The sequence below is a fragment of the Andrographis paniculata genome, unplaced genomic scaffold (genome assembly GCF_009805555.1).
Source record: "Andrographis paniculata isolate CXL003 unplaced genomic scaffold, ASM980555v1 Contig59END, whole genome shotgun sequence".
In the NCBI taxonomy this organism is placed as follows: domain Eukaryota; kingdom Viridiplantae; phylum Streptophyta; class Magnoliopsida; order Lamiales; family Acanthaceae; genus Andrographis; species Andrographis paniculata.
The window spans coordinates 797,690-824,394 of record NW_026137594.1 but is presented as its reverse complement, the minus strand read 5'-3'; the positions used below and the strand labels follow the sequence as shown (position 1 = coordinate 824,394).

The window sequence follows — 26,705 nt, the reverse complement described above, 5'->3', positions numbered from 1 at the left end:
CTTTTTTCTTTTTACTTACATATGTATGTAGAAATCCATATACATATTCATCCCCCTTAATACAATACATATGATTATTATTATTATTATTATTATTATTATTATTATTATTATTATTATTGTCGTCAACTACTACTTCATTATCTTTATAAGTCAACCTTCCACTCCACTGGCACTCATCACTCCACGCTGTGTGTCTCTCTGACTCTCTGTGTGTGCATGTACATGCATGTATATATATATATGTATGTATATGTGATGAAGAATAAAGTATATATGTCAACCATTTATGATGTCGGAATGTGAATGTGACTGACTATTTAAGCAAGCTAAGCTAAGAACCTCTTGAGTTTGCCCAACCAATTTAATCCATTCAAATCCAATACAATTCATTATTACTAAGATCGTAAACTAATCAAATATTTATGTTGGAATTCAAATTACAAATAAAAATATCAAAAATTATAAATTAAATAATGAATATATCAAACAAAATGATCGATTTGATTAATTTACGACCATTGTTACTAATCTCTTCAACTTCATATATATATATATATATTGATTGCTTGATTGATTATATATATATATATATATATGAGATTATGCTTAATTCCATTCTTAAGACTAAGAGCTGTCCACCACATGTTGGTTAGCATGCATCCTTTTATTTAATTTTATTTTTTCAATAAAGTACTATTAGCACTCTCCTTTTTCTTTTCTTTTCCGTGTATATATATATATATATATATACAAAAGACCCTTTTGCTTTTTTTATTGTTGTAATCAAGGGGTAAAATATATCACACAATATCTGCGCTTTGATACAAATATATCAAACACAATTGAAAATTATATTAGATAATCCACTTTATTTAAAAAAAAAAAAAATAGAACCTATAAACTGATATATATTATTTAAGGTAAAGATATAGATTATATAAATCATTTTCATTTAGACTAATATAAAAGTGAATTATACATGGTAATTATTGCATATATAATTTGGTTCATAATTAATTAATAAAAAAAAATTAAGTAAATTACACTCTTATTTGTTTAATTGTGATTTGAAATTGATTCAAATGAATATATATATTTTTATTTAATAATATTTTGATCTTATGTTTTATAAAAAAAATAATATTCTCTCCGTCATGTAAACTTATACCCCATATGATCGGGCACGAGTTTTAAAAAAAGTAGGTAAAAATAAAAAAAAAAAATCTTTTTATGCTAAAGGAAAAATAAAAAATATGGTATATTTTTTACTAAAAATGAAATATGAATAACTTTGAATGACAATAAAAAAAAATAAAAAAATAAGAATAAGTTTGGATGATAGAGTGAACAGTGGTTATTTGAAATTCAAATCACAACAAGCAAACCTAATCATTTCTGTTATTTTTTAAAAAATTATTTAAATTAAAATTGAATTATAAAAAGATTAGAAAAAAATTAAGATTATTTTTTATTTCATTGAAGGAAAATTCTTGTGTACAGAATTAATGCTAATAAAATATATTCTGCAATAAATAGAATATACTAATATTCTTCATATATTGCTTATGAATACTCATGTGTGTTATAAAGTTAAAAATGATAAAACCATCTCCATATAGAATGTGATCAAAAGATTAAAAATAACTTTTGCATACATTCACATTTATAAACACACATACACTTCAATATATGTATGTATATATACAAACATATAATCATTGAGATTGCACATATATATATATATATATATATAATTGAATGGAATGATGTGATGAGCTAGCAAGAAAATATTGGGCATAGTGATGAGTTGGGATTTTGCTTTTTAAAAGAAAATATTTGTGAACATAACTTTTGCCTCTCTATATATTATTATTATGATGGCTTTCCAAGTCTTGTCTTGTCGATTTGTTGTTGTGTTCAAGTCCACTCTATATGCAAATTTAAAATGTCACTCTTACAAGATTGATTCATGGGACATGTCATGATCCTATCTCCACTAATTAATTTCACTTAATCAAATATGATGTATCATCATGAGGATATAGAACAATGATCCCACAATGCCCTCTTCTCCATCATTCCATTTCTTTTCTTTTCTTCTCTTTTATTCTCATCCACCACATTTTTATTTTATTTTATTTTTTTTTTTTTTGCCAAAAAAAAAATAATAATCTTAAGCTAAACAAGAAAAGAATACAACCAATTGATTGGTTTACTATTTGAACAATTCAGCAGAAATTGATTGAGCAATAGATGTATTCTAGATAAACAAGAATTAAAATCAAGTTGAACAGTGCAATTATATTAGTTGTGTAATTGAGTAACTTCTACGCAGATGTCGACATTATAAGTGAGATTCGATTAGGTTGATGATTGAAAATTTACCTACACCATGTTAATTGTCTCAATCAGCACATAAAAATAGTATAGACATAACAAACAACATATGTTATATAAAATATTAGTGCGTACTATTAATTTTATTTTATGTGTGCTATAGATTTATGTCTAATATGTTATTTGATATATATTATTGTACTATCTGCACTGTAAGTTCGTAATTTCCACCTTCTAAGCGAGTTGAACAATTTGTATAACTCCTCTAAATGGGCTAAGAAAAATGATTAATTAATGTAACTATATATATAATATATATATATATATAAGATATGCTTACTTCAAAAGTTTTGAAAAATGCCTATCAATAGGTATCCAAAGTATATATATATTGTCAAACTTTTGTAAATCAAACGGTGAGATATTTTTAACTTGAGGACAAGATTAACTAAAGCATTATTATTATTATTATTATTATTATTATTATTATTATTATTATTATTATGTATGAGCTAATTAAGACAATGATGATTAGGACTGATAAGCATCATATTATATATTCATATACATGATGTGAGCGTCAATGAGCTTCACCTTTGTGTATTTTAAAATGAAGCATAATTAATATATTCAAATAAGTCATTAAAGCAAAAACAGAAAAGTGAAAAAAGGCAAAGCACAATTTCTTGTGAACATTGTATAATTAAAGATATATGCAGTTTATTGAAAATATTTAATTATATTTATCACTATATATTCTCCTATGAGTCTAACTATATATATATATATATATAGTGAAAGAGAGAGCTTTTGAGTCTCCACACAATTTTTTTTTTTTTTAATTATTATTTGAATTTCACTAAATCAAAAGCTCAAATCTTAAAATTCATTTCAAATTGAATAGAAGCACACCTTTGTATAAATATTTGCATGTGTGTTTTTGTTTTTCATAATTATAGGTACAAACTAAACTATTTAAAATATAATACTATTATCTTCATTTCAAAAAAATATATATATACTTTTAATTTAAAATATTTTAAAAATGTCCTTATTTACAATTTTCTTTTCTATTCCTTTTATATATATATATATACATATATATATAGCTAGTAAATCTTTCCAACAAAAAGATAACACAAATAATCTGACAAAATATAAAATTAAATATGAAAAAATATATCTATCCAAAAATATAAAGCACATCCCTTATATTTTGTAAAAAAAAAAAAACTATACTTTTATTATAAATTATATAGTATAAAAATTAAAAAGAAAAATAATAGAGAATATAGAGAAATGAAGTAGTTGTCCTCCCCTTTATTCTATTCCTTCTACCCTAGTACAATAATGCACATAATAATAATAATAATAATAATAATAATAATAATAATACTCTCTCCGTCCACACATAAAGTAAACATTTACTTTTGGCGCGGTGTTTAAAAAATAATAATATTTTAATTATAGTGAGTAGTTAACAAAATAGTATAATAACATTTTTACCCTTATTTTTTTGTGTAAAAGTAATTATCTGATGTAAAATAAGAGTATTTGTGAAAAAAATGTAACGTATTTAATTAAATATTTACTTTGTAATTGGACGTCCCAAAATAAAAATATGTATACTTTCTAGCTGGACGAACGGAGTAATAATAATAATAATAATAATTATAATATATATAGTCTTTAAAGTCTAAACCAACTTGTTCCTCTGACACCATGCATGGACCATTACATTCTTACGGCTATATATTTTATTTTATTCTGTTATATTTATATCATGAATATATTCGACTCTTCCTTAAATGTAAATATGTATTTGTCTACATATGTACAGCATTTTTCCATACTTGCAAACTAAAATATGCAAACATTCAAAGGCTATACATTTTTAATTACTATATAAATCTTCCAAATATTTATATATTTGTTCACTATCCAAATTTACGAGAGTTGTTAGGTTAGGATGCTGATTAATTCTAATTAATACATAAAATATAGTTGCAAAATATATAATTTGAATTAGTACAATGTATACATGTGTCGTATAAACTGTTAGTATATGTTATTTGTTCTATTTTATATGTGTATTGTAATAAGAGTATGTATCCAGTGCTGAATAAATTATGCTGAATATTTTAAAATATAATACTCCCTCCGTCCCGGTGCAAGGTTGTCATTTACTTTTTGCATATAAATTTTTTAATGTTAGTATTATAATGAATTGCAGCGAAAAAGACGAAAATACCCCTATTAGTATTATGTAATATAAAAGTAATGATATTTGTGTAATATAGTGTAAGTTTGAAGGGTATTTATTATGCTATGTAGGTAATACAATTACTAAATTAGGAAATTGTAACCTTAATTGTAATACAATTACAATTACTTTTTGCATATAAATTTTTTATGTAATATATATTTTATGTACTAATATTACATTATGTGTTGTGTTTATATATATTTTGTATTGTCTATTTATATTTGAGGACTAATTACAATCAGCACTGTTACTCCCGCCCAAATATATTTTATGTATAGATAGTTATTACTTTTGACCTTTGATAGTAATTAAAATATATAAGATCGTGAAAAATTGTTTTATTTAAATATACATTGAAATATATAGCCGACATTTATTTAGAAAAAGAAAGTGTTTGGGAAATTCATGCACGGAATAACACCAATAGATATACTTTTATATACACAATCATAATCGAGCACAATAAATATTAATTAAATAAATGCTACGACCTTGGCCGTAATTATTGAAATAAATAAATAATATATAATGTTGAGGGGTGTATGTGAGAATAGTACCCCGAAAGAAGTCGTCACGGGCTGCTAGCTGCTAAATATAACAAATTATGCACGTCTAGTCCACTCAACCGGACCCCATCTAAACATTTAATTTATTCACTTATGTACTATATATATATTAATTAATTAATTGATTTTAATAGGAGCATGTTTATTTGTATTTAAATAGGTTGAAATAGTTGCATCTATGTATTGAATGGTTTTGAAAAATAATATTAAATTAATTTTTTAAAAAATAGAGTTTTAATCCTTTAATTACTTTTGGAATTTGAATTTATTATTATTTTTTATTACTGAGCTATAGTTTGGATTTGATATCATATAAAATAAAATAATATATTTTTATAAAAAAATCATACATAAAAGTTTTGAAATAAAATACCATTGAATTGCAATTGCCTGCATCTAATAAAAATGTGATTGAGTTTTTTAATATATTTATATGAAATTATGAGATTTAAATTCACTATTTTAATTACAATTTAAAATAAAAATAAAAATAAATAATTACCACCATCTTTTCTTTTTGCTTTTTTGTGGTTTCTACATTATTTTATGCACTCATTTAAATAACATACATACACGTGGAGGTTGCCCAATTGAACAGTAAGTTATATTCTCGTGTGTTATGGACTCTTGCTTAATTTTGGTTTATTATATTTTACTACTTCACTGACTGATGTAATAATATTTTACTTCTAAACATACAAATCTACGTGAAAAGTGAACGTGATAGAAAGAAAACTCCTCCAACGCAATAATAATAATAATAATAATAATATAATTGAGGTGTCAAGGAATCACTCGATGGTATGCGGGGTGAATTTGTGACCATGAGATGATAAGTAAAAAATTTAATAAATAATAAAAATTGAATAAAATGTGATAAAAGAATACATCCTTAATATGTTTTTCGAAATGTTACATGGCAAAAAATTGAAAATACTAAACCAAAAAAAATTAGCATGAACTATATCATATACGTTGAAATAAAAATAAAAATAAAAATAAAATAAATATTGTATAAACAATCATGTAAAGAAAATTTAGTTACCTATGTAATTTGAATATTATAATATTAATATAAGTAAATTATTGAACATTGTATTATCCAAATATTATAAATACATTTAGTTACCTATGTAATTTGAATATTACAATATAATTATATATATTATATTACAATAATATAAAAATAAATAATAAAGAAATAATAGGATTTGCTTATTTGATTTTCTTATTCAATATTAATTAAGCACAAGTGCATTCTCTCATTTTCATAAATACTCGTATAACTGTAAAGTTATCTTTACTTTTTAATTATTATTATACAATGATCACTACTTTTTACACTAATACACTCACAAAGGTAAAAAAGTCTTTTACCAGTACTTTTTACGTGCCGAATACAACCTAGACTATAATTTTGGGACGGAGGGAGTATAATTTAAAGTGTATTTAATTTGTATCTTAAACAAAAATTAATATTATTTGATTTATATATTTCTAAATATATATGTTGTTTATTTATAATATATTATATCCAAATAATAGTTTATTCAATTCATTAAAAGTTTGTTATTTTTCATTTATGTTCGTCTAAGATTATTATTATAAATATTTTTTTAATTTACACTATATTACATAAAATTAATAGAGATATTTTTATCTTTTTTCACTATAATTTAATATAATACTAATATTAAAAAATCTATTTACAATAACCTTTCTACGAGACACGAAGTTGTATCTAAATTAAAATTTATATAAAAACTTGCATTTGAATCAAAAACAAACAAACCCTTAAGACTGTATGGTGTAATAATTAAAGAAAGAAACCAGGAGGAAATAAAAACTGTTAAGTTTGGTCAAACAAGGCAGTGAGAGAGGAGAGAGACAGTGGGAGCGAGTCGACTCAACCTGAGTTGAGTCGACTCGGTAATAATGCAAATACAAGAGTGCTTCTCTGGGCATTGACTTTCGCTTTCTTTTTGATTCTCTGTCAGCTTGTATTTATTTATTTATTTATTTACTTAATTATTAATTCAATTATATCAGTGAATGATGTAATAACGACACCCATTTACACCCCACCCCACCCCCTCCCTCCTTATATTATCTCACTCTCCCATCGTCATTTGCTACCCAACAAAAACAAACTCTGCTCATCGCCACCCCCCCCCCAACCACCCCCCCTCCCTTTGCTCGTCTTCTTCCTCATCCTACATTTCTAATCCCAATTCCTCCATGCTTATCGCTTCTTCCAATCAACTGTTCTTCTGATACAAACTTCAATCTGGATTTCTTACGCAGAATCGCAACACCTTAAACAAACCTTTATAAAAATCTTCCCCAGCATGTAAAAGTTTCGTTCCACACTTCAGTATCTTCTCAAAATCACCAAAAAAAAAAAATAATAAAAAAAAAAAGGGTTCTTTTTGTATGATTGGGTGAATTTCTCTCTTCCTCCTGTATTGAATCAAGCTGGAGAGCTTGGATTTTAGTGTTCTGTAACTGAATCTTTATAAAAGCCTGAAGAACATGTAAATCCAGCTTCCTTCCATTCACCCATATCTTTTCCCCCAAAAAGAAACCCTAAAAAAAATTATACATATATTTACAGTGTTTTCAACTAGGAAGCTGTAGAGAAGCGTCGATCTGGGTACAGTTCTGGATATTGTGTAGCGAAAACCTTTAAAAAAGTCTTCCAGATCATGTAATTGTATCCAGATTCACCTTTTCTGCGTTAATCTTCGATTAGGTTTGTTTTTTTTAAAAAAAAAAAAACAAAAACAAAAAAAAAGGATTTGGTTTTTAGCTAGAGATGGCAGATTACGAAGTGGGGACGCCGACGAGGTCGTCGGCTCCGGCGACTCCAGGAACTCCGACGCCGTTGATGCCGTCGCTGCGCGTGGACTCAATGTCGTACGATCGGAACTCAAAGCCTCGGTGCAAGTGCCTGCCCGTAGATGCCCCAACTTGGGGGGCGCCTCACACCTGCCTGACCGATTTCTCTGTGCCTGACATCTCCCTCACCCGCAAGGTAAATTTATTTTTACCTTTCAGTTAATCCGCCATTGATTACTTTCTTGAAAATTGAAAACTAGGAAATGCCTAAAACGAACAGTAAACGACAATAGCCATGGAAGAATGGTTGATCTAGAGAAAAAAGTAGATTCTTTCTGTCTGGTGAAACGTGGAAATTGAATGACTGATTGAACAGTGAATTCGGGCGCCAGTCAGTTTACATTCATCACCAATTGTAATTGAATCAACTTTAGCATACCCTGTTTGGATGTGTTAGAAATTCGAAACTTTTTTTTAGAGCTGTTAGTCCAACAGAGTCGAACTTTTAGTGAACCGAAAATGTAATCCGATCTTTAAATACGCAGATAGGAGCAGAGTTCGTCGGGACATTCATCTTGATATTCGCAGCGACGGCAGGGCCAATCGTGAACCAAAAGTACGGCGGCGCAGAAACGCTGATCGGGAATGCGGCGTGCGCGGGGCTGGCTGTGATGATAGTGATCCTGTCGACGGGCCACATTTCCGGGGCGCATCTCAACCCGTCGCTGACCATAGCATTTGCAGCTCTTCGACACTTCCCATGGATTCATGTCCCGGCGTACATTGCTGCGCAAGTCTCGGCATCCATCTGCGCCTCGTTTGCTCTCAAAGGCGTGTTCCACCCGTTCATGTCCGGCGGGGTCACCATTCCGTCGGTCAGCACTGGCCAGGCTTTCGCCCTCGAGTTCCTCATTACCTTCAATCTGCTGTTTGTCGTCACTTCTGTCGCTACTGACACCCGAGCTGTAAGTTATTGACCTACGAGTAGTGAGATTCTTTGATCGAGAAAAGATTTGATCGTTGTTGTTACAATGATTTTATCATGCAGGTTGGGGAGCTAGCGGGAATTGCTGTCGGGGCTACGGTTATGCTTAATATTCTCGTTGCCGGGTGAGTAACCGATTCGCTTTTGTTGTTGAATGACCATCTCGATTAAAAGTTTAAACTAATAGAGAAATACATCATTTGTTACATATTATATAGTTTTTCAATTAATTACGTATTGAGACAAATTGATTTGGAGACCGATCAAGAGTTTATATTGCACAAGTTTAAAATATAGCTCATATTCTTTGGACTTTTGATCAATGTTTTCTAAATCCTTCATCGATGACTCTATTTGTGATATTTGGAAAATCATCTGTTCTATAGGAATATATCATATGCTCTATAAGAGTATGTAATGAGCTTTTAATTTTTATGTTGTATTTATAAAATATTAACATAAATAATGTGCTATTTGAATTTTTGATCTATCCTTTCGGACTATTTTCAAATGAGCATTGAGCATTGTAAGGTAACTGCCGCCTACATATTATATAGTTTTAAAACATTGAGAATGTTACACTTTCCAATTACTAATGTTGTGAAATACATTAGTAATCGAAAAATATATCATTAATTTCATATTATATAGTCCTCCAACAATGGCATCATTAATTTCATATTATATGGTCCTCCAACAATGGCCCGCCCCTCATCTGCAAGACGGATTCATGTTCTCATACTATATTAAACAATCATCTTCCTTAAAATCTTAAATTAATAAGAAAATGCATCTTAATTACATATTATATAGTCTTCAAACTTGTCAATCTTATGCTTCTTTTCGAATACTAAAGTTGCGATGACGGCGCAGGCCATCGAGCGGCGGTTCGATGAATCCAGTGCGCACTCTGGGGCCGGCAGTTGCGGCGGGGAATTACAAGTCGATATGGATATATCTGGTGGCGCCGACACTCGGAGCTGTTGCGGGAGCAGGAATCTACTCGCTCGTCAAACTCCGGGGCGACGATGAACTCGAACCACGGCAGACGAGGAGCTTCCGCCGCTAGGCTAGGCTAGGCGGCGATCAGCCCTTCCCTGCCGGTGCTGCTGCTGCTACTACTACTACTTGGTCTTCTACAGGTACGATGTTGTTGAAATACAGACAAAAGACTTACTGCTAAATATGGATATGGATATGGTGTGTGGTGATGGTGAAATAAAGGTCGAAGGAGAAATGATTGGGTGATTGGAATTCCTTTGGGACCATTTATGATTGGAATATTCTTCGATGAAGAAGACAATGTTGGTGTGTTGGAAGTGGTGTTCTGTGTGATTCCCAGCACCACTCTTACACTCTCTGCTTTTCCTTTCTTTGTCTGAAACTCTATGTTGTGTGCTGTGCTGTTTGTTTGTGTGTTGTGAAAAATCGTTACTGAAAATAAGCCCTAATGATAATAATACTTATTAGTGTGATATGGTTGGTGGTGATTTCAGTGCTCATTAGGTCATTATTATTCGAGCTCGTATATATAAATTGCTATGAAATATGCAAAATGCTGTACACCTAATGCCTATGTGTGTTTATAGATTTTTCCAATTTTATCAAATTCTACCATATGCATCACTCAGCTCATGTGTGGACCATACTTCCTTTTGATTTTTATCTTGAGATGACCAAATTGTTCATGAGTTTACTTCCTTTTCATTTTTATCTTAAGATGATTAGATTGATTGTTTCACCTAAAAAAACTAAAAAGATACGTTTTCGAAGCTTTTAGATGATCATTTATTTTGATTATATAACATTTTTAATTACAAATAGCGTGTGTATTATACAAAATTTTTCTAAAATTTTTTTTTATATATATAATACTGATAATTGTATAAATAATATAAATCAATAAATATATATAATACATTAACTTTCTTAAAAAATATATGTGAAAATATATAGAAAGAACATATCTAAAAATGTTCATAAATCTTAGAAAAAAAAAAAAGTACTTTTGAAAATTCTTAAAAATTTAACTCAATTATAAAGCATTAAAAAGGAGATAAAAAGGAATTTGTAAGAATGAAATATTTTATTCATAATTTACTTTATTTATATTATCTTAAACTATAAGATAAGTAAGCCTCGAATTTACTATTTAAAAATCAAATTCAAACTTTATATTTCAAACAAATACTGCGTATTAATGTATCATTTATTTTTAAATTTTATACAATATTTATTCTTTTTGTAAGATAAAAATATTAGAATAGCTCAAACTATTCAAAAATAAATTCATACTTTGAGCTTGAGAGGAAAATAAATACTATATTATTTATCAATTCAGAAAATATGGATATTTTATTGTCCAAACTAATTATTTCATTAAATAAATAAATACTCTATCTTTTTACATAAATATCTTTATTTTATTATTACATTATAATTTTTATACTTAAAAGATAAAAATTATATTTAAACTATCGCCTCAAAAATAAACATTTGTCAATTGAAATAAGAGTTATTCTTAAAAATGCTATAAAAAGAACCATTATTCCAGAAAGTCCGCTGTGATGATCAATTCATGCTTCCTTCCTCCCAATGTCGATGAGGCGGGAGAATTTATTTATACAATACTCCTCTGTCCTCTCTCTCTCTCTCTCTCTGCATCTCCACTGTCGATTGTCATTTCCTTTTTCAATTTCAGAAAAGACGTCAAGAGAGAGAAGGGAAGCGAAGAGACAGAGATAGCATAGCCATGGTGAGTCGCAGGAGCAGAGTGGGAGCCCTCAAGAAGATGACCAGAGAAGATGAAATTGACGACGACGAAGAAGAAGAAGAAGAATCAGATGGAAAACGAGCACACTACGAAGAGTCTCGCGCTCAGAGAATCAAGGAGAACTCCGAACGAATGAAAAGCCTTGGCATTTTCGATCTCTCCATGGCGCTCAAGTCCAAACCTTCCTCTTCTTCCCTCAGGAAATCCAAGCCAGTATCTTCCAGTGATCCCCCACGCCGCTCTTCGAGGTCCACATTTAGGGTTTTTTTTTTTTTTTAGATAATGAATATGCGTTTCTTCTTCATCGATTGGCCTCGTTATGGCTGAATTTTGCGAATGCAATTTTTCAGGTTGAAAGATATGCCTCGAGTGAGTTACTCAGAGAAGAAAATGCCGAATTCGAAGATCGACAAGTCGGTGGAGAATGTGGAAATAAATATTCCACCAGGAGAGAAGCCTGAAATTTACACTGAAGAGCACCAGAAGCTGCTGGGCGATTCCAGTAGTGTTTGGGAACTTTATGTTGACGGATACGACGAGGATGGACAGCGGATATACGATCCTGTTAACGGCAAGACTTGCCACCAGTGCAGGTATGAATTATTGCTATACCCGCCATTGAAGAATCTTTCTGCTTGTTTGAAGGTTTTATGGATTTTTGAACCATTTTAGAACTGGCTTGCTTCTGCATTTGTTTAATTTATTCTTCTGTCACTTGATCGTAGATTAATGAATGAGATAGACATATGCAACATATGCATTTCTAAAATTGTTGTGCTAGTTTTTTGACGATGTTTCTGTGGTTATTTGTGAATGCATATCGTAGGCTGTGGACATTTAATATCGCCGAGCTCTAATAAATGATTTCGTCGTGATAAGATTGCTTTATCATGCTTTCGAGTGTAACTTTTATTGTTTTTTCCTTGATCTTGTTCGACTTGTTGACTCGAATAATAATTATCGAATTTGCAGGCAAAAAACTACCGGGCTTCACACTGAATGCAGCATTTGCCAGAAGGTCACCGGGCAGTTTTGTGGAGATTGCTTGTACATGAGGTGTGTATGTTTGTTTTTATCTGAATCTGGCGATATTTTTAATAAAGTTCTTCAAGAATGCCTAATCTCTTTTTTAGAGTAATGTTAAAAATGATCTGTTTAGCATCAAAACATTATATAGTTCTTTAAATCTGAAGGAGAGCTTTAAATTTTTACATGTTTATCGATTACCTAGTATTTAACTCGACCCAGAAAATTGGTTTCTAAACGCAATATAGTTACAAATGTGTCGGGGTAAATTTCAGATATGGGGAGAATGTTACTGAAGTTAATCAGAACCCGGATTGGGTCTGCCCTGTATGCCGCGACATATGTAATTGCAGTCGCTGTAGAAGACAAAAAGGATGGACACCTACCGGAGCAATCTATAAGAAGGTAATTCGATTTTATTTTTTTTTTGTTTCTCGGCGATTAGCATTGTTTTTCAATAATGCTCGAGCCAGCTAATTCACTACAAAGATATTGCGGCTCTGTTTAGATAGTAAAAGTTTGGATATTTGAGGTAATTTCTTTTTTCCTAAAAATATTACTGTTGATGAATAGTACGAAAAGTTTAAAAGTGATTCTTCGAATGCAGGTTGCGAAGCTTGGCTTCAAATCCGTGGCGCATTACCTGATACACACAGTTCGCGAGCAAGCAGGCGAGGAAGCGTCATTCGATGAGAATGGAGTTTTGATTGCAGAACCAAATGCCGTTGATGATGGAAAAGAAGCATCCTCAGCTGCACACTCTGCGCCGCCGTTAGAAGGCGAGGAAAAAGAATCTGATGAAGATTATATGCAGTCGGACAGCGATGATGGAAATGACGATAGCAAAAATGAAAATGCGAGTAGCTAAGAACTTGAAAGCAATCGGGAAATAACCCATTTTGTCGTGACGATCGCGTATGGTATAAATGTAAGGGTATTTTATCAATGCGTAGGATCAATCGTCGTTTTGTTTTGTTTTGTTTTGTTCTGTTGATAGTGATTAGATGGACAGAAGGATGTAGACTTGAAAATGATGTGCGTGCATTGATATATGGTTGATTGTATAGTGTTGTGATGTGTTACAACTTACTTACAAGTGTGGAAGTGGAAGAGGAAGAACTTCTTGCTGTGCTCGTTTTTTATATTATATTAAAAATTAATTTTTACGTTTAAAATATTACATCAATATTTATTTATATTACGTTCAATTATTACAATTCAAATTTTTTATTATTTTTAAATCTCCACAAAGTTCTTTCTTTGGTTCAGACGGATCGTTTAAATAGGAGAAAATTCAAAACCAATGGAGTCATGGTAGAGATAGTGATGCCGCCTGATACTGATAAAGGAAAGAAGACCCACCCCACCCTTTCGTTTGTGAATTCCAGAAGTAGACCGGATTGGTCGATTTGAATTGAAGTCATAAAATCATCCACAACTCTTTAATCAAAACAAGAATTCATTTTGACCAATGACAACTCTGTATTCATATATATATATTTACTATTTTTTTTCATAAAAATAATTTATTTGAGTTCGATACAAAAATTTTTAAAAAATAAATATTTTATTAAAAAAAAGGACAAAAAAATATTTATAATATATATATTTTAATAAAACTATATTATTTCTTCTGTATAAAAATATAATAAAATTACTAGTATTTATTATAAATAAATATTAAAACAATGATAACATTTAGTGCTGATTTTGTTCTTAATAAGATAAATTTAATGAAAAATAAAACAAAAAAAAAAATAAATGAGGTGGATGAAATGAATATTTATTAATAATATTTTTAAATTATTTTTTTTTATAAAATACTATTTTAAATACTCAATTTTATATTATTTTTAAGATTTTAAAATAAATGAAGCCAATGTAATGGAATTACTTGTCTAATCAATGCCGACACATACGTACATGTACACATTTTATATTATCATTGGCATATCTAAGGAGGGAAGATGAAATATACACACACACACACACATTGCCACGTGTCGATTAGCCAGGGGCCCAATTATAATTATAACGATATTCCATAATTAAGTACTCACCAATATTTGAATTGATATTGATTAGGCAGGCCACACAAGGCACCTCCACAAATATATTTGTAATTAATTCATGATATAATAATATTTAATAGAAAAAATATCTTCTTTTTATTTTCTTCTTCTCTAGCAATAGACAATAAACAATAAATATGACAATGAGAGACAAGAATTGGGTGATATGTAGCTCTCATACCAATTGAATTAATACTACATAAAATATAAAGTGTCATTACATAATCTGAATCAATAGTAATATATACTGTGTAGCCGCTGATTTGATTGGATCAACAACATATATTATAGAGATGATGAATATATATTTTAATATATTTATAATATATTAGTATATTATATTATAACTTATTATCTTATGATTTGAAAGTCTGCGGCCGTATTTATTACATCAATATATAATTTCAATTAAGTAGTGTAAGAATGAACTAATTAAGAATACAAAGACAAATGTGACCGGGCAATCCGGGGCTAATGGATAGACAATTTCCAGCTCATCTTCCTCCACCAAAATTATTAGCCCACCCTAATTAATTCCCAGCTCTACACCCAACATCTAAATAAATAAATTTAAATAAATTCTATCGAACCTGCCACTGCAAATTATTTCTGATCTTCAATTCTTTCTCCCATGGATCTTTATACAGACAAATCGATCATTTGATCAGTTCTTTGGTAATTTAATTAAAATTGCAGGGATGATAACAGAAGAGTTCAGCTTCCCCATTATGACGGCGGCCGCCGCCGCCGTCCATCTGACAGTGCTGCCGCCTCTCTGGACGGCGGCGTCAAGATCAGGATCAGGATTTCTGCCGTCGGCGGAACATGAAAGCTGCAAAAGAAGCAAGCTTTTCACAAGGAGTTTCTCGCAGGTGGAAGGTCAAGTTCTGTTCATGAAAGTCGGCGAGGAGGAGGAATCGGAAAGCGAGCAGAAGATGGATTTGCTGTGGGAGGATTTCAATTACACTGAAAACCCTAGTCAATTTGAAGAAGGAGGAGCAGGATCAGCAGCAGCCATGGCTGCTTATTCTTCTTCTTCTTGTTCTTCACCTGTGGAAACCATCAGCGGCGCCGGCGCCGGCGGTTCCTCGTCGTCGTTCTCGTCGGATCCTCGCCGGATTACAGAACTGGAAGGATTTGGTAGTTGTCGGCGTCAGGTGGATCGTTTACAAAATAGCAACAACTTGATGGCGATGATTCCGGCGAAGAAGAAGAAGAAAAAGGAGAAGCTGCTACTAGTGCAGGAATCGGTGGTGAAGACGATGAAGAAGCTATTCTTGCTCAAAACCATCACCACATTCAAGAGGAAGAAGACGATGAATTAATTAATTATTCATACCTACTTAATTAATTATCTTCTAAATCAATATCCAATCTTATTTATTTAATTTTATCAGTATCGATCGATCATATTTGAAAGAAAATTAGCAAGTACAATAGAACAAACCCAAATGGAAATTTCATAGTTGAAGAATAATGTGAAAATGAGTGAATCAAGAACAGCATGTATTTTTATTCAGCTTGGGCTTTTTTCTATAAAAAAAAAATACTCCGTTATCTTAATAAATAAATAAAATATGTATTTTACAGATTTATGTGCATATTATTAAATATAGGTATTTAAGCATATATATATATATTTAGAAAAAAAAAAGAATGCGATCCAGACTGTTTTGTAACCATTTTGACCTATAGGTCCAACTAATTAAAGTGGGCTCAAACCATTTTTAATTAATACTATATAGTTTCATATTTTTTAAAAACATATATATATATATTATATTTTCAAACAAAATATTTTAAATAAAGATAATTTAAAAAATAATAAAAATTATTTTATTTAAAAAAATTTCACGATTCTCAATAACTAACAACAAAAATTTTACTATTGAGTGCTAAAGTATCAACATAGCGTATATACAAACACAATATATAATAAATAGTGAGATATCACATAATTTATATTAATATAATATATATATAACGATACTTGTACGACTGATTGAATAATTTAATTAATATAATATATATTTAACAATACTTATACGACTGATTGAGTGGCTGATTGATAGAATGAAATTGATAGTCTGTAAAAATTTGTATCGAAGAATAATAATAATAATAATAATAATAATAATATTATGTAAATGAGTGGCCGATTAAATTGCTCGATTTTCTACTTTTTATAGTATTCAATTACACAATTGATATGAAGATTGTTTTATCCGGAGACTGATTATTTTGTAATCTGCATAGTTTGCAACCATAATCAGTACAATTTGACTCATTTTTGTTTTTTCATAACAAAAATAAAATAAAATAAATTAAAATCCAATTGTATCTTGATAGAAAAAAGAGAAAAGCAAATAAAGAATTAGTGTCGGCTTGGAGTTTTGCCATCGTTTGGGCATAGTGATAGGATGATGATGCTATGCTAGCTATGTTCAGTTTCCGTCAACTTTCTAGTCTTTATTTACTATAAAGTTTTTTTTGTTTTTTTATTTGTTACGTATGAAATTTATAATTAAGTTAAAAAGCTCAAATTAAAAAGAAAATATGGGCTAACGATTGGGTTGGTTGGACTGATCGAGGGATATTGTGAGAAAATCAGGTAAAATAGACGTGTTTCTAAAGAAACTGCAAGTCGGAAGGTCCGCAAGTCGGAAGATCCGCAGGTCGGAAGGACCAACAAGTCGGATGGTCTATAAGTCGGGAGGTTTACGGCTGGACCAACAAGTCGGGTGGTCTGTAAGTCGGGAAGTTTGCGGCTGGACCAACAAGTCGGATGGTCTATAAGTCGAGAGATTTGCGGCTGGAGCAACAAGTCAGGTGGTCTGTAAGTCGGGAAGTTTGTGGTTGGGCCAACAAGTCGGATGGTCTATAAGTCGGGAGATTTGCGACTGGACCAACAAGTCGGGTGGTCTGTAAGTCGGGAAGTTTGCGGCTGGACCAATAAGTCGGGTGATTGGTAAATCGGAAGGTTTGCGGTCGGACCAACAAGGCGGAAGGACTGCGGTCGGTCCAAAAAAAGGACGGAAGGTTTGCGGTCGAGCCAAAAAGGCGAAAGGTTTGCGGTCTGTCCAAAGAGTCGGCCGATTCGTTGTTGGATAGGCAGATCGGTTGGTATGGAGGTCGGACACTGATGAAAGTGAGTGAGAGAAATAATTCGGTCGGCTGAGGGCACGTGTCAGCAGGAGAGGGGTTAGTACGGTTGAAAAAGAAGCGTCATAACCGTTCGAGCGACGGTTTTCAGTACCGTTTCTGAAGAGTATTTAAGAATTAGAATTTGCAACTGACACCTTATCTTCAATCAACTTCAACAAAAGCAATGTCAGATTCGGGGATTCCCACTTTAAATTTCCAATATTTTAGCATTTAATTTCTAGAATATTTATGTATTGTACAATTTCTTTAAATTTTACTTGTTATTTGTTAAAAAAAATACATCAACAGATAGTTTGAATTATAAAAAGCAAAACCTTAAATTCCAATAATCAAACCATAATCATATTATATATATATTTTTTATTTTTTATAATATTATAAGAATTGTACCATCCAAAAAAAATATTAGGTGAATAAATCCTAAATGTTTTGTTTGTTCAATAATAGTTTGATCGTCCTCCGTAGAAAACATAAAAAAATATTTACTTTGTTTTTACTATTTTTATTTATTTTATTTAAGAGTATATTTTTTATATTATAGTAAAAGTAGTCCAACATAAATAACAAAATACTAATAATTTTTACAAAAAAATATTCAATTCTTTTGTATCGATAAAAATATTAAAATGATCTTACACTTTCACTAATTAATAGTATAATATTATTTTTTAATCTACTCAAAAAATATTTCTTTCATTCCATATAATATCTTTTTTTAAAAAAAAAATAAAATTATACACTTTAAATTATATTTTTAATTTTATAATTTATGATTACTTTTACTAATATATTACTTTTATCTTAAAACAATAGTTTCATTTTATTATTTTAGCCAATCCCAAAACAACAGTCTTATTTCTATTTTTGGTAATTAGTTCTCCTTGTTTTTTATATAATTATTCTCACTTTTTCACAATAATTACATAGAATAAAGACATTTTGATTTTTTTAAAATATTTTTACCCACTATTATCAATATAATACTAATATTATTCTTTTTAAGTCATATTTTCATTCTAAATATCTTAATTATTTTAAAAAATATATATTTTTTAATTATTTATTAATAATATTTTATCTAAATTCTTACGTAAACAATTTTTTTTTATGAAAAAGAGAATAAAGATATTACTATGGATGGAAACGAAAGGACTGTGTAAAACACATGTAGAAATTTTCATTGAAAAAAGGATCTGTCAGAACCTCTGTAGATTCAGACAGAGTACTCTGTGGTGTGGATGTTCACACGGACTTTTATGGATCCTAAAACCAAAAACACCATCATCATCATCATCCTCCTCGTCACCTTTCTCTTTCTCTGTACCTTCCTAGTTAATAAGCACAAGCAGAAATGCCAATTACACTTTTCTTCCTATTATTTATTTATTTATTTATTTATTATGAAATGCCAATTACACTTTTCTTCCTATTATTTATTTATTTATTATTACACTTGTCCACACTCTAACAACCGCCACTTGCATTCGAGGAATGTCACTGTCACTCAGTAATCTTGCCCGCCAAGACACACACAAATACTGAAATTGCTTAGTCAGGGTCATATTGATTAACTCATGACCCGGTAACTCCATCGAACCTTGTAATATGTAAATTAAATTTTAAAAAAATTAAATTATATTAAATTAATAAAATACTGTTATTTCTTTATTCCTATATAATTTGTTTTTATTTTTTATTTTTGTCAGTCCGATCCCACGTAATTTGTCTTTTTTATTTTTAAAAATATAATTATGCACTTTCATCGCATTTTAAATTTTAAATTTTATAAATTTTTTTAATTTTAATTAAATTATTTATTTATTTTAATCTTAATTTATAATTATTTTTATTAAATAATAATTATTTTTACTAATACATTTTTTAATTACTTATTAATTATATTTTACTAGTGTCTACTATAATAAGCCCTTATTCCATGGGACGGACGGGGTATTTTTTAATTTAACGTATGACTTTCAAATACCCTTCTGATCTGGGACAAGGAGATTACTTTTTAAAAACTAAAATATATTTTGGTAAAACTACGATGACTTGGGACAAAGTATATATATATCATTCATCATATCAGAGGGGCGTCTTCTCCTCCCTCTCCGCTGCAATAAAATTAAAATCCGATTAAGATATGACGGCGGCGATGATGGGGGAGGTGGCAGCGCAGGTGGCCTCCGCCATCGGCGGCCTCATGTTCGCCTACACCATGTTCCGAAACTACTTCCCCCACGAACTCGTCGACCCCCTCAAACCCTACTTCCAGAAGCTTCTCAACTTCTTCTACCCCTACATCCACATCACCTTCTCCGAGTACGACGGCGACGGCTTCGAGCGCAGCGCCGCCTACGCCGCCATCCAGCGCTACCTCAACGCCAATTCCGCCAGCCAAGCCAGGCGCCTCAAGGCCAACGTCGTCCACGACACCGACTCCGACGTCGTACTCACCATGGCCGAGTCCGAGGAGGTCACCGACGACTTCAACGGCGTCCGCCTCTGGTGGTCCTCCTACAAAATTTCCCCCAATCGTCAATCGATTTCGTTTTACCCTAGGGAGGACGACCGCCGCGAATTCGGGCTGACGTTCCACCGGCGCCACCGCGACGCCGTCACCAAACTCTATTTAAAGCACGTGCTCGACGAAGGTAAAGCCATCGCCGTCAAGGAGCGCCGCCGCAAGCTCTACACCAACATTAAATCCGACGGCGGATGGTACGGACGCCGCCTCTGGAGCCACGTGCTGTTCGAACATCCTGCGACCTTCGATTCTCTTGCAATGGATCCGTACAAGAAGCAGGAGCTCATCGACGATCTCATTAATTTCTCCAAATCGAAAGACTATTACGCTAAAATTGGCAAGGCCTGGAAACGTGGGTACCTTCTGTACGGCCCGCCCGGAACGGGAAAATCCACCATGATCGCCGCCATGGCTAATCTTCTCAATTACGATGTTTATGATTTGGAGCTGACGTCAGTCAAAGACAACACTGAGCTAAGAAAGCTTCTGATCGACACGGCCGGAAAATCCGTGGTCGTGATTGAGGACATCGATTGCTCTCTAGACCTAACAGGGCAGAGGGAGAGCAAGAAAGAAGAAGACGAGGACAAAGACAAAGACAAAGACGGGAAGAATAAAGACGTCGAGAAGATTAAGGATTCAGTCAAGAAAATGGAGAAGGAGAAACCAAGCCAGGTCACATTATCGGGGCTGCTAAACTTCATCGACGGCCTCTGGTCAGCTTGTGGAAAAGAAAGAATCATAGTCTTCACGACCAATCATGTCGAGAAGCTCGATCCGGCTCTAATTCGGCGAGGGAGGATGGACAAGCACATCGAACTCTCGTACTGCACTTTCAAGGGGTTTAAGGTTCTTGCCAAGAATTATTTGGACATGGAATCACACGAGCTTTTCGCCACGGTGAGACAGCAGCTCGAGGAAACGAAGATGACCCCGGCCGATGTCGCCGAGAATCTGATGCCTAAAGCCGCCGGTGAAGATAAAGAAACCTGTCTGAAGAGATTGATCACTGCCCTGGAAGATGCCAAGGAAGAAGCTCGATTGAAGGCCGAGAAAGAAAAAGAAGAAAAGAAAGAAAAAGAAGAAAAGAATTCCGATAAAGACGATAAGAACAACGAAAATGGCGTTGAATCTGATCAAAGTAATGTCGCCAATGGAGTCGAAGAAAATGGAGTTATCTAGGCTCATTCGAATCAGAAATTTTATTACATTGTCTAAATATTAGTATCCGAAAGCTAACATTGGATGTACGACGCCGGCTGCCAATACCCAAGAGTTGAAAAACCAATGATTTTCGCACTCATCAATATCCATCATCTATACATATTTTACGCCGCCCACAACGTACGATTCCCTCGGTCTATTTCCGTATGTCCTAACCTTTACACCCGACTACTCGACTCCCTTCCTCGCCACCAGATTTGTTTCTTGCAACAACCGACCAAAACCATAAGATCGAAAATTCAAAAAGAACGAGGATCCAAGAAAACAGAGATGTAGTAAAATTACCAAACTTCAAATAAATTAGATGATTAGAAGGTTTCGATCCAATTAGTGTTCATAGTGTTCATTTTCGACTCATTCGACGTCTTCCTTAATCGCCCCTTCCTTAATCGCCCCGAGCCCAAAGGCTTGTCCTAAGTTTATAGTTTTCCTCATCGTTCTCCTCCCGATTGCTCCGCCTCCATTCCCTTTCCTCATCATTGCAGCAAATTCTCCGTAATCAATCTGCCCATCCTGTCCAAAAAAAACAAAAATCGAAATCCAAACATTCGTTCAAAACGAACAATCGAGACAAGAAATACAACTTACGTTATCTTGATCGATCTCTCTGATCATCTCATCAAGATTAAGCTCACTAAGACCGAACTCCTTGCAGGCCTGTTGAAGCTCGTCGATGGTTATATAACCGCTGCCGTCTTTATCGAAGAACGAGAATGCCGAGACGAGATTCTCCTCTCTTTCTAACTTGTTCAAGTGCACTGTAGCTGCAAGAAACTCGCCATAATCGATCGTTCCGCTGTTGTCTATGTCGGCCTGGACAGGAAAGATTTTGGTAAAGAGCTGGGATTTATCGGGGAAGCAATAAGATATTTGTGTGAGCTAAGACATCGAAGTTTCTTACAGCGTCCATCAGATCTCTTATTTCGGACTCCATCAGCTCCGAGCCTACTCGCCTTAAACCCTCTTTGAGTTCATCGAATGTGATGGTTCCACTGTTGTCCGTGTCGATCATTTTGAACAACTCTTTCAAACCGCCGATTTCCTCTTCGGATAATCCCTCCGCAATGACCTGAAAACAAATAGACATCAATGTAAGAATAGAAAAAAGCATTAGCATAAATTAGCAACATGTCAGAAAGCTTTAGATCACTAATAACCCATCATCGATTCAATCTATGCCGGACAAAAATTTAAGAACTTTGTAAGTGCAATTCTACCGAAATGTAAAGTCCAAATAGTAAAAAACTGTGTAGAGATCGAAAAGAAACACACCCAAGCCAAATTCAGACAAACAAAAGTAATCTAAAAAAAAATTTAAACTAAGCGTTAGCTAGAAACAAGATCGGGAAATAAACATCACTTACAAATGGATAGTGAAAAAAACCGGCATACTCAATGTCTCGTCTCGTTTTCTAGTTTTGGATGATTAAATCTATAGTATTTACTGAGATGCTTAATGTTGATTGCTAATGGGAAGAAAAAATTAAATCTTGAAGCAGCGATTAAAGCCTTACACGTAAAGCCATCTTTTTGAGTTTGTTCATTGCAGAGAAGTGTTTGAGCCGCGATAAAACAGCAGAATCGAGAGGCTTGTCAGGGGTCATTGTGTCGTCGACAATCCATGGATGACCTGATCGAAAGAAGCATTTAGGAAACGGAAAGAATAAATTCTTCCAATGGGAATAACAAAATGTCATTATGTATAAGCTTCTTACAAAGAACTTCGTGAGCAGTAACTCTTGTCTTTGGATTTCTGTCGAGCATCTTTCGGATCAAATCCTTGGCACCGTCTGAAATCCCAGGCCACGGTTCAGATTCAAAATCCAACTTTCCTCTTAATATCTGACGGAAAATTCCCATCTCAGTTTCTGGAGTCAAAAGAAAGGAACATAGATCTTAGAACGTATCAAGAGTCCAATACAAATTAAAAACGAGGGAATATATACACAAATTTAAAAAATACCGGCCCAGAAAGGCGGAACGCCGCTAAGTAAAATGTATAATATGACTCCTGCACTCCATACGTCTGACTCGTGCCCATAATGCTTGCGCAGCACCTCCGGTGCAACATAATAAGGACTTCCGACAACGTCACAAAAAGTTTCATCTGCAAATATGACAAGTCTAACATAATTCGTCCCACAACATGTATCAGCTAAGTTACTTACAAAAAACAGAACTTAGACGGATTGATTTTGAGAAAAAGAAAGATACGGAAAATGCCCACGAAAGATGCAGCTAATAAGAACATATCTAGAAAATAGATATCAAATCAAGAACGTGCACTATGTTAGCGAAGAATCCCTTTTCAGATGACCATAAGAGTTCACGATTATACCATGAATTTTGACAAGAGGATCGATGCATCATCAGGTTCAGATGCAGGGCAGCAATGTATATGCAGATAGAATTAATGTATCTAGTCCAACACACAAAAATTATATCTCCCCTGATGAAATAACCAATCGAAACTTAAGAGTGCATTTGGTACAGTGAAATGGAGACAAATAAGTAGAAATCTTTCAATTTCTAGTGTTTGTTTGAGTAAACACACCAAATTTCTCCATGAATTTCCACTCAGTTAAAACCCTCTTACCGATCCATTGTCTCCTTTTAATCCTTTCATCCATATTGCCTTTATGTTATCCATTTTACCGAACAGATGAATTAATTCTCATTTTCTTACATTCTCAATTTTCATATTTTTCTACAATTACATTCCTAACACCGATAAGAAGAACAGCAAAGCAATCGAGACATTCTTAATATAACCAAAAAGATGATTTCTTACAAACTAATTTCACAATCACAATTCACAAACACCCAAAATCCCAGCAAGAAAGTGAGATTAACACCAAAAACCAATTCAAAACAAACATCAAGACTCAAAAAAAACTCTTTCCTGTTTCAATCAAAGCAAAAAATGTTTGAACCAAACCTGGCTTGTAGAACACAGAGAGCCCAAAATCAATAGTCTTGAGAGCAGCATCTTCATCATTACCAATAAACAAGAAATTCTCAGGCTTCAAATCCCTATGCATAACCCCCAAAGAATGACAAGCTTCCACCACACCAACAATGGTCTTGATCAGCTTAGCAGCTTCTTTTTCACTGTAATGACCCTTCTGAACAATCCGATCAAAAAGCTCCCCGCCGGCGCATAACTCCATGACTATGTGAACAAACAAAGCATCCTCATAAGTCCCTTTTATTCTTACCACATTAGGATGCTCAGACAAATGGTGCATTATCTGAATCTCCCTCCACACATCCTCGTAATCCTCCTTGCAGATCAGTTTCTTCTTGGGTATAGATTTGCAGGCGTAAGGAATGCCGCTGGATTTCTCGGTGCAGAGAAAAGTAATCCCGAATTGACCTTGTCCGAGCTTCTTACCTATGGCGTAAAGGCTTTTGAGAGAAGGGGTTCGGTAGGGGAGGACCCATGTGGGTTTTTGGGGGTGGGGTGGGATAAAGGTCGGCTTTTTGATCTCTGATTGGGGTTTCTGAACTTGATTCTGATTCTCGCCGGAGGGGTGGTGGTCGTGCGACGGCGGCGGAGTTGACGATGACATGGTGAGGTGATTACAGTACAAATCTTGATTCTTCAACAAAAGGGAACTTTGATTTGAGGGGGAGAGAGCAGAAAGAAGTGCGAAATCGATTTTGATTCTTGGATTTTCTCTATCTAGATTCACTCTCTCTCTTTCTCATTTTATTTATTTATCTATCCTTTTTCCCTGATTTTCTTCGTCGCACTTTTTCTGCGTTGTTCTTCGTTTGGGGATGGACAATATTCCTTGCTTCACGTGTTCATCATTTTCTTGAAATTCTACAATGGGCCAAACTAGGCCTATTAGAAAAACTCGTAAAATTTTAAAAATAAAATAAAAAAGGTAATCTTTTTCTTGTGTAGATTTGGATTTGGTGTGGTAATAATTTGGGGGAGTTACCAATAATTGGAAGATAGAAAGGTAATAATGTAAGTATCCATAATATGACTGTGTAGAAACATCTCTTTCATATCTAATCTTCAATTCTTGATTTATGGATAGAGTTGTGTTACAAAAAGGTTTTAGCTTTTAGGGTTGTAATATAAATTAATTATGGTTAGGTGAAACTAAGATATAATATCATGAAGAACAGGAGAGACCAGGTCAATGAATGTAATTTCGGACAAACTATGAAATGGAGGCGTTGACCGAGAACGGTTCAACTAATTTGACAAATGCTGCTACCTCTCTCTCTCTCTCTCTCTCTCTCTTTCTTTCTCTCTCTTGTCTGGGTAAGGATCAGCCATCGTCTTCGTCAATGCATTGCTGGAGATGGAGATGAGCAGCCATTTATGCAACTTGAAATCTGTTAATCTTTGACTACCTTAATTACTTAATTAGGGGTTTGGATTAATTTATTCCAACTGTAATAGTTCCCATTTAGAATTTGCATAAAAAGACGAAGATAATTTTATTAATGAAAATGAACACTCAAATAAAATAAGGAAAAAAATCATTTTTTAGGCAAAATTCATCAATTTTGATTACAATATAAAAATTTTATTAAGTCTCTATATAACAAAAATTCATCATCTCAATATAACCAAAAATTCATATTTTTTGTCTCAATATAACCAAAAACTCATATTTTTTGTCTCAATATAAAATTTTTATCAATTTTAGTCTCAATATAACCAAAACTCATTATTTTTTGTCCCAATATAATCAAACCTTATCTTTTTTTGTCCCACCGTCAACAAACCGACGGAAAATATTGACATGAAAAGAAATCAAACCTTATATTTATATTCGAAGAAATTGTATAATCTTGCAAGTTAATGTCAGTTTTTTTCGTCGATTTGTTGACGGTGGGATAAAAAAAAATATAAGATTTGATTATATTGAGACAAAGTTTTGGTTATATTGGGACTAA

At 32.6% G+C, this 26,705-nt stretch overlaps 4 protein-coding genes across 4 annotated transcripts; 3 read left to right on the top strand and 1 right to left on the bottom strand.

The window, feature by feature from the left end:
* Positions 1-7,337: 7,337 nt before the first annotated feature.
* LOC127258234 (probable aquaporin NIP5-1) lies at positions 7,338-10,470 on the top strand. Its single transcript, XM_051285010.1, has 4 exons — positions 7,338-8,206; positions 8,556-8,975; positions 9,059-9,120; positions 9,869-10,470. Exons 1-4 carry the CDS (start codon positions 7,988-7,990, stop codon positions 10,062-10,064), a joined length of 897 nt encoding a protein of 298 aa, XP_051140967.1. The 5' UTR covers positions 7,338-7,987; the 3' UTR covers positions 10,065-10,470.
* A 1,078-nt stretch (positions 10,471-11,548) lies between these two features.
* LOC127258324 (uncharacterized) lies at positions 11,549-13,920 on the top strand. The gene is made up of 5 exons (XM_051285123.1): positions 11,549-12,016; positions 12,119-12,361; positions 12,741-12,824; positions 13,070-13,199; positions 13,402-13,920. The coding sequence occupies exons 1-5, from the start codon at positions 11,748-11,750 to the stop codon at positions 13,660-13,662; spliced, it is 987 nt and encodes a 328-aa protein (XP_051141080.1). The 5' UTR covers positions 11,549-11,747; the 3' UTR covers positions 13,663-13,920.
* A 6,194-nt stretch (positions 13,921-20,114) lies between these two features.
* On the top strand, positions 20,115-21,882 carry LOC127257977 (AAA-ATPase At3g28580-like). The gene has a single exon (XM_051284589.1). The coding sequence runs from the start codon at positions 20,175-20,177 to the stop codon at positions 21,738-21,740; it is 1,566 nt and encodes a 521-aa protein (XP_051140546.1). The 5' UTR covers positions 20,115-20,174; the 3' UTR covers positions 21,741-21,882.
* Positions 21,835-25,587, bottom strand: LOC127257976 (calcium-dependent protein kinase SK5-like). The gene is made up of 7 exons (XM_051284588.1): positions 24,721-25,587; positions 23,746-23,889; positions 23,498-23,650; positions 23,297-23,412; positions 22,684-22,851; positions 22,371-22,595; positions 21,835-22,295 (listed from the first exon to the last, which is right to left on the bottom strand). Exons 1-7 carry the CDS (start codon positions 25,352-25,354, stop codon positions 22,137-22,139), a joined length of 1,599 nt encoding a protein of 532 aa, XP_051140545.1. The 5' UTR covers positions 25,355-25,587; the 3' UTR covers positions 21,835-22,136.
* Positions 25,588-26,705: the final 1,118 nt, after the last annotated feature.

Coding starts and splice junctions, on each gene's coding strand:
- LOC127258234 (XM_051285010.1), top strand. CDS start 7,988: ATGGCAGATTACGAAGTGGGGACGCCGACGAGGTCGTCGGCTCCGGCG. Junction 8,207..8,555: donor ACATCTCCCTCACCCGCAAG/GTAAATTTATTT, acceptor TTAAATACGCAG/ATAGGAGCAGAGTTCGTCGG. Junction 9,121..9,868: donor CTTAATATTCTCGTTGCCGG/GTGAGTAACCGA, acceptor ATGACGGCGCAG/GCCATCGAGCGGCGGTTCGA.
- LOC127258324 (XM_051285123.1), top strand. CDS start 11,748: ATGGTGAGTCGCAGGAGCAGAGTGGGAGCCCTCAAGAAGATGACCAGA. Junction 12,017..12,118: donor CCCCCACGCCGCTCTTCGAG/GTCCACATTTAG, acceptor GCAATTTTTCAG/GTTGAAAGATATGCCTCGAG. Junction 13,200..13,401: donor CCGGAGCAATCTATAAGAAG/GTAATTCGATTT, acceptor CTTCGAATGCAG/GTTGCGAAGCTTGGCTTCAA.
- LOC127257977 (XM_051284589.1), top strand. CDS start 20,175: ATGACGGCGGCGATGATGGGGGAGGTGGCAGCGCAGGTGGCCTCCGCC.
- LOC127257976 (XM_051284588.1), bottom strand. CDS start 25,354: ATGTCATCGTCAACTCCGCCGCCGTCGCACGACCACCACCCCTCCGGC. Junction 23,890..24,720: donor CTCTGTGTTCTACAAGCCAG/GTTTGGTTCAAA, acceptor TCATATTTGCAG/ATGAAACTTTTTGTGACGTT. Junction 23,413..23,497: donor TACTGCTCACGAAGTTCTTT/GTAAGAAGCTTA, acceptor TCTTTCGATCAG/GTCATCCATGGATTGTCGAC.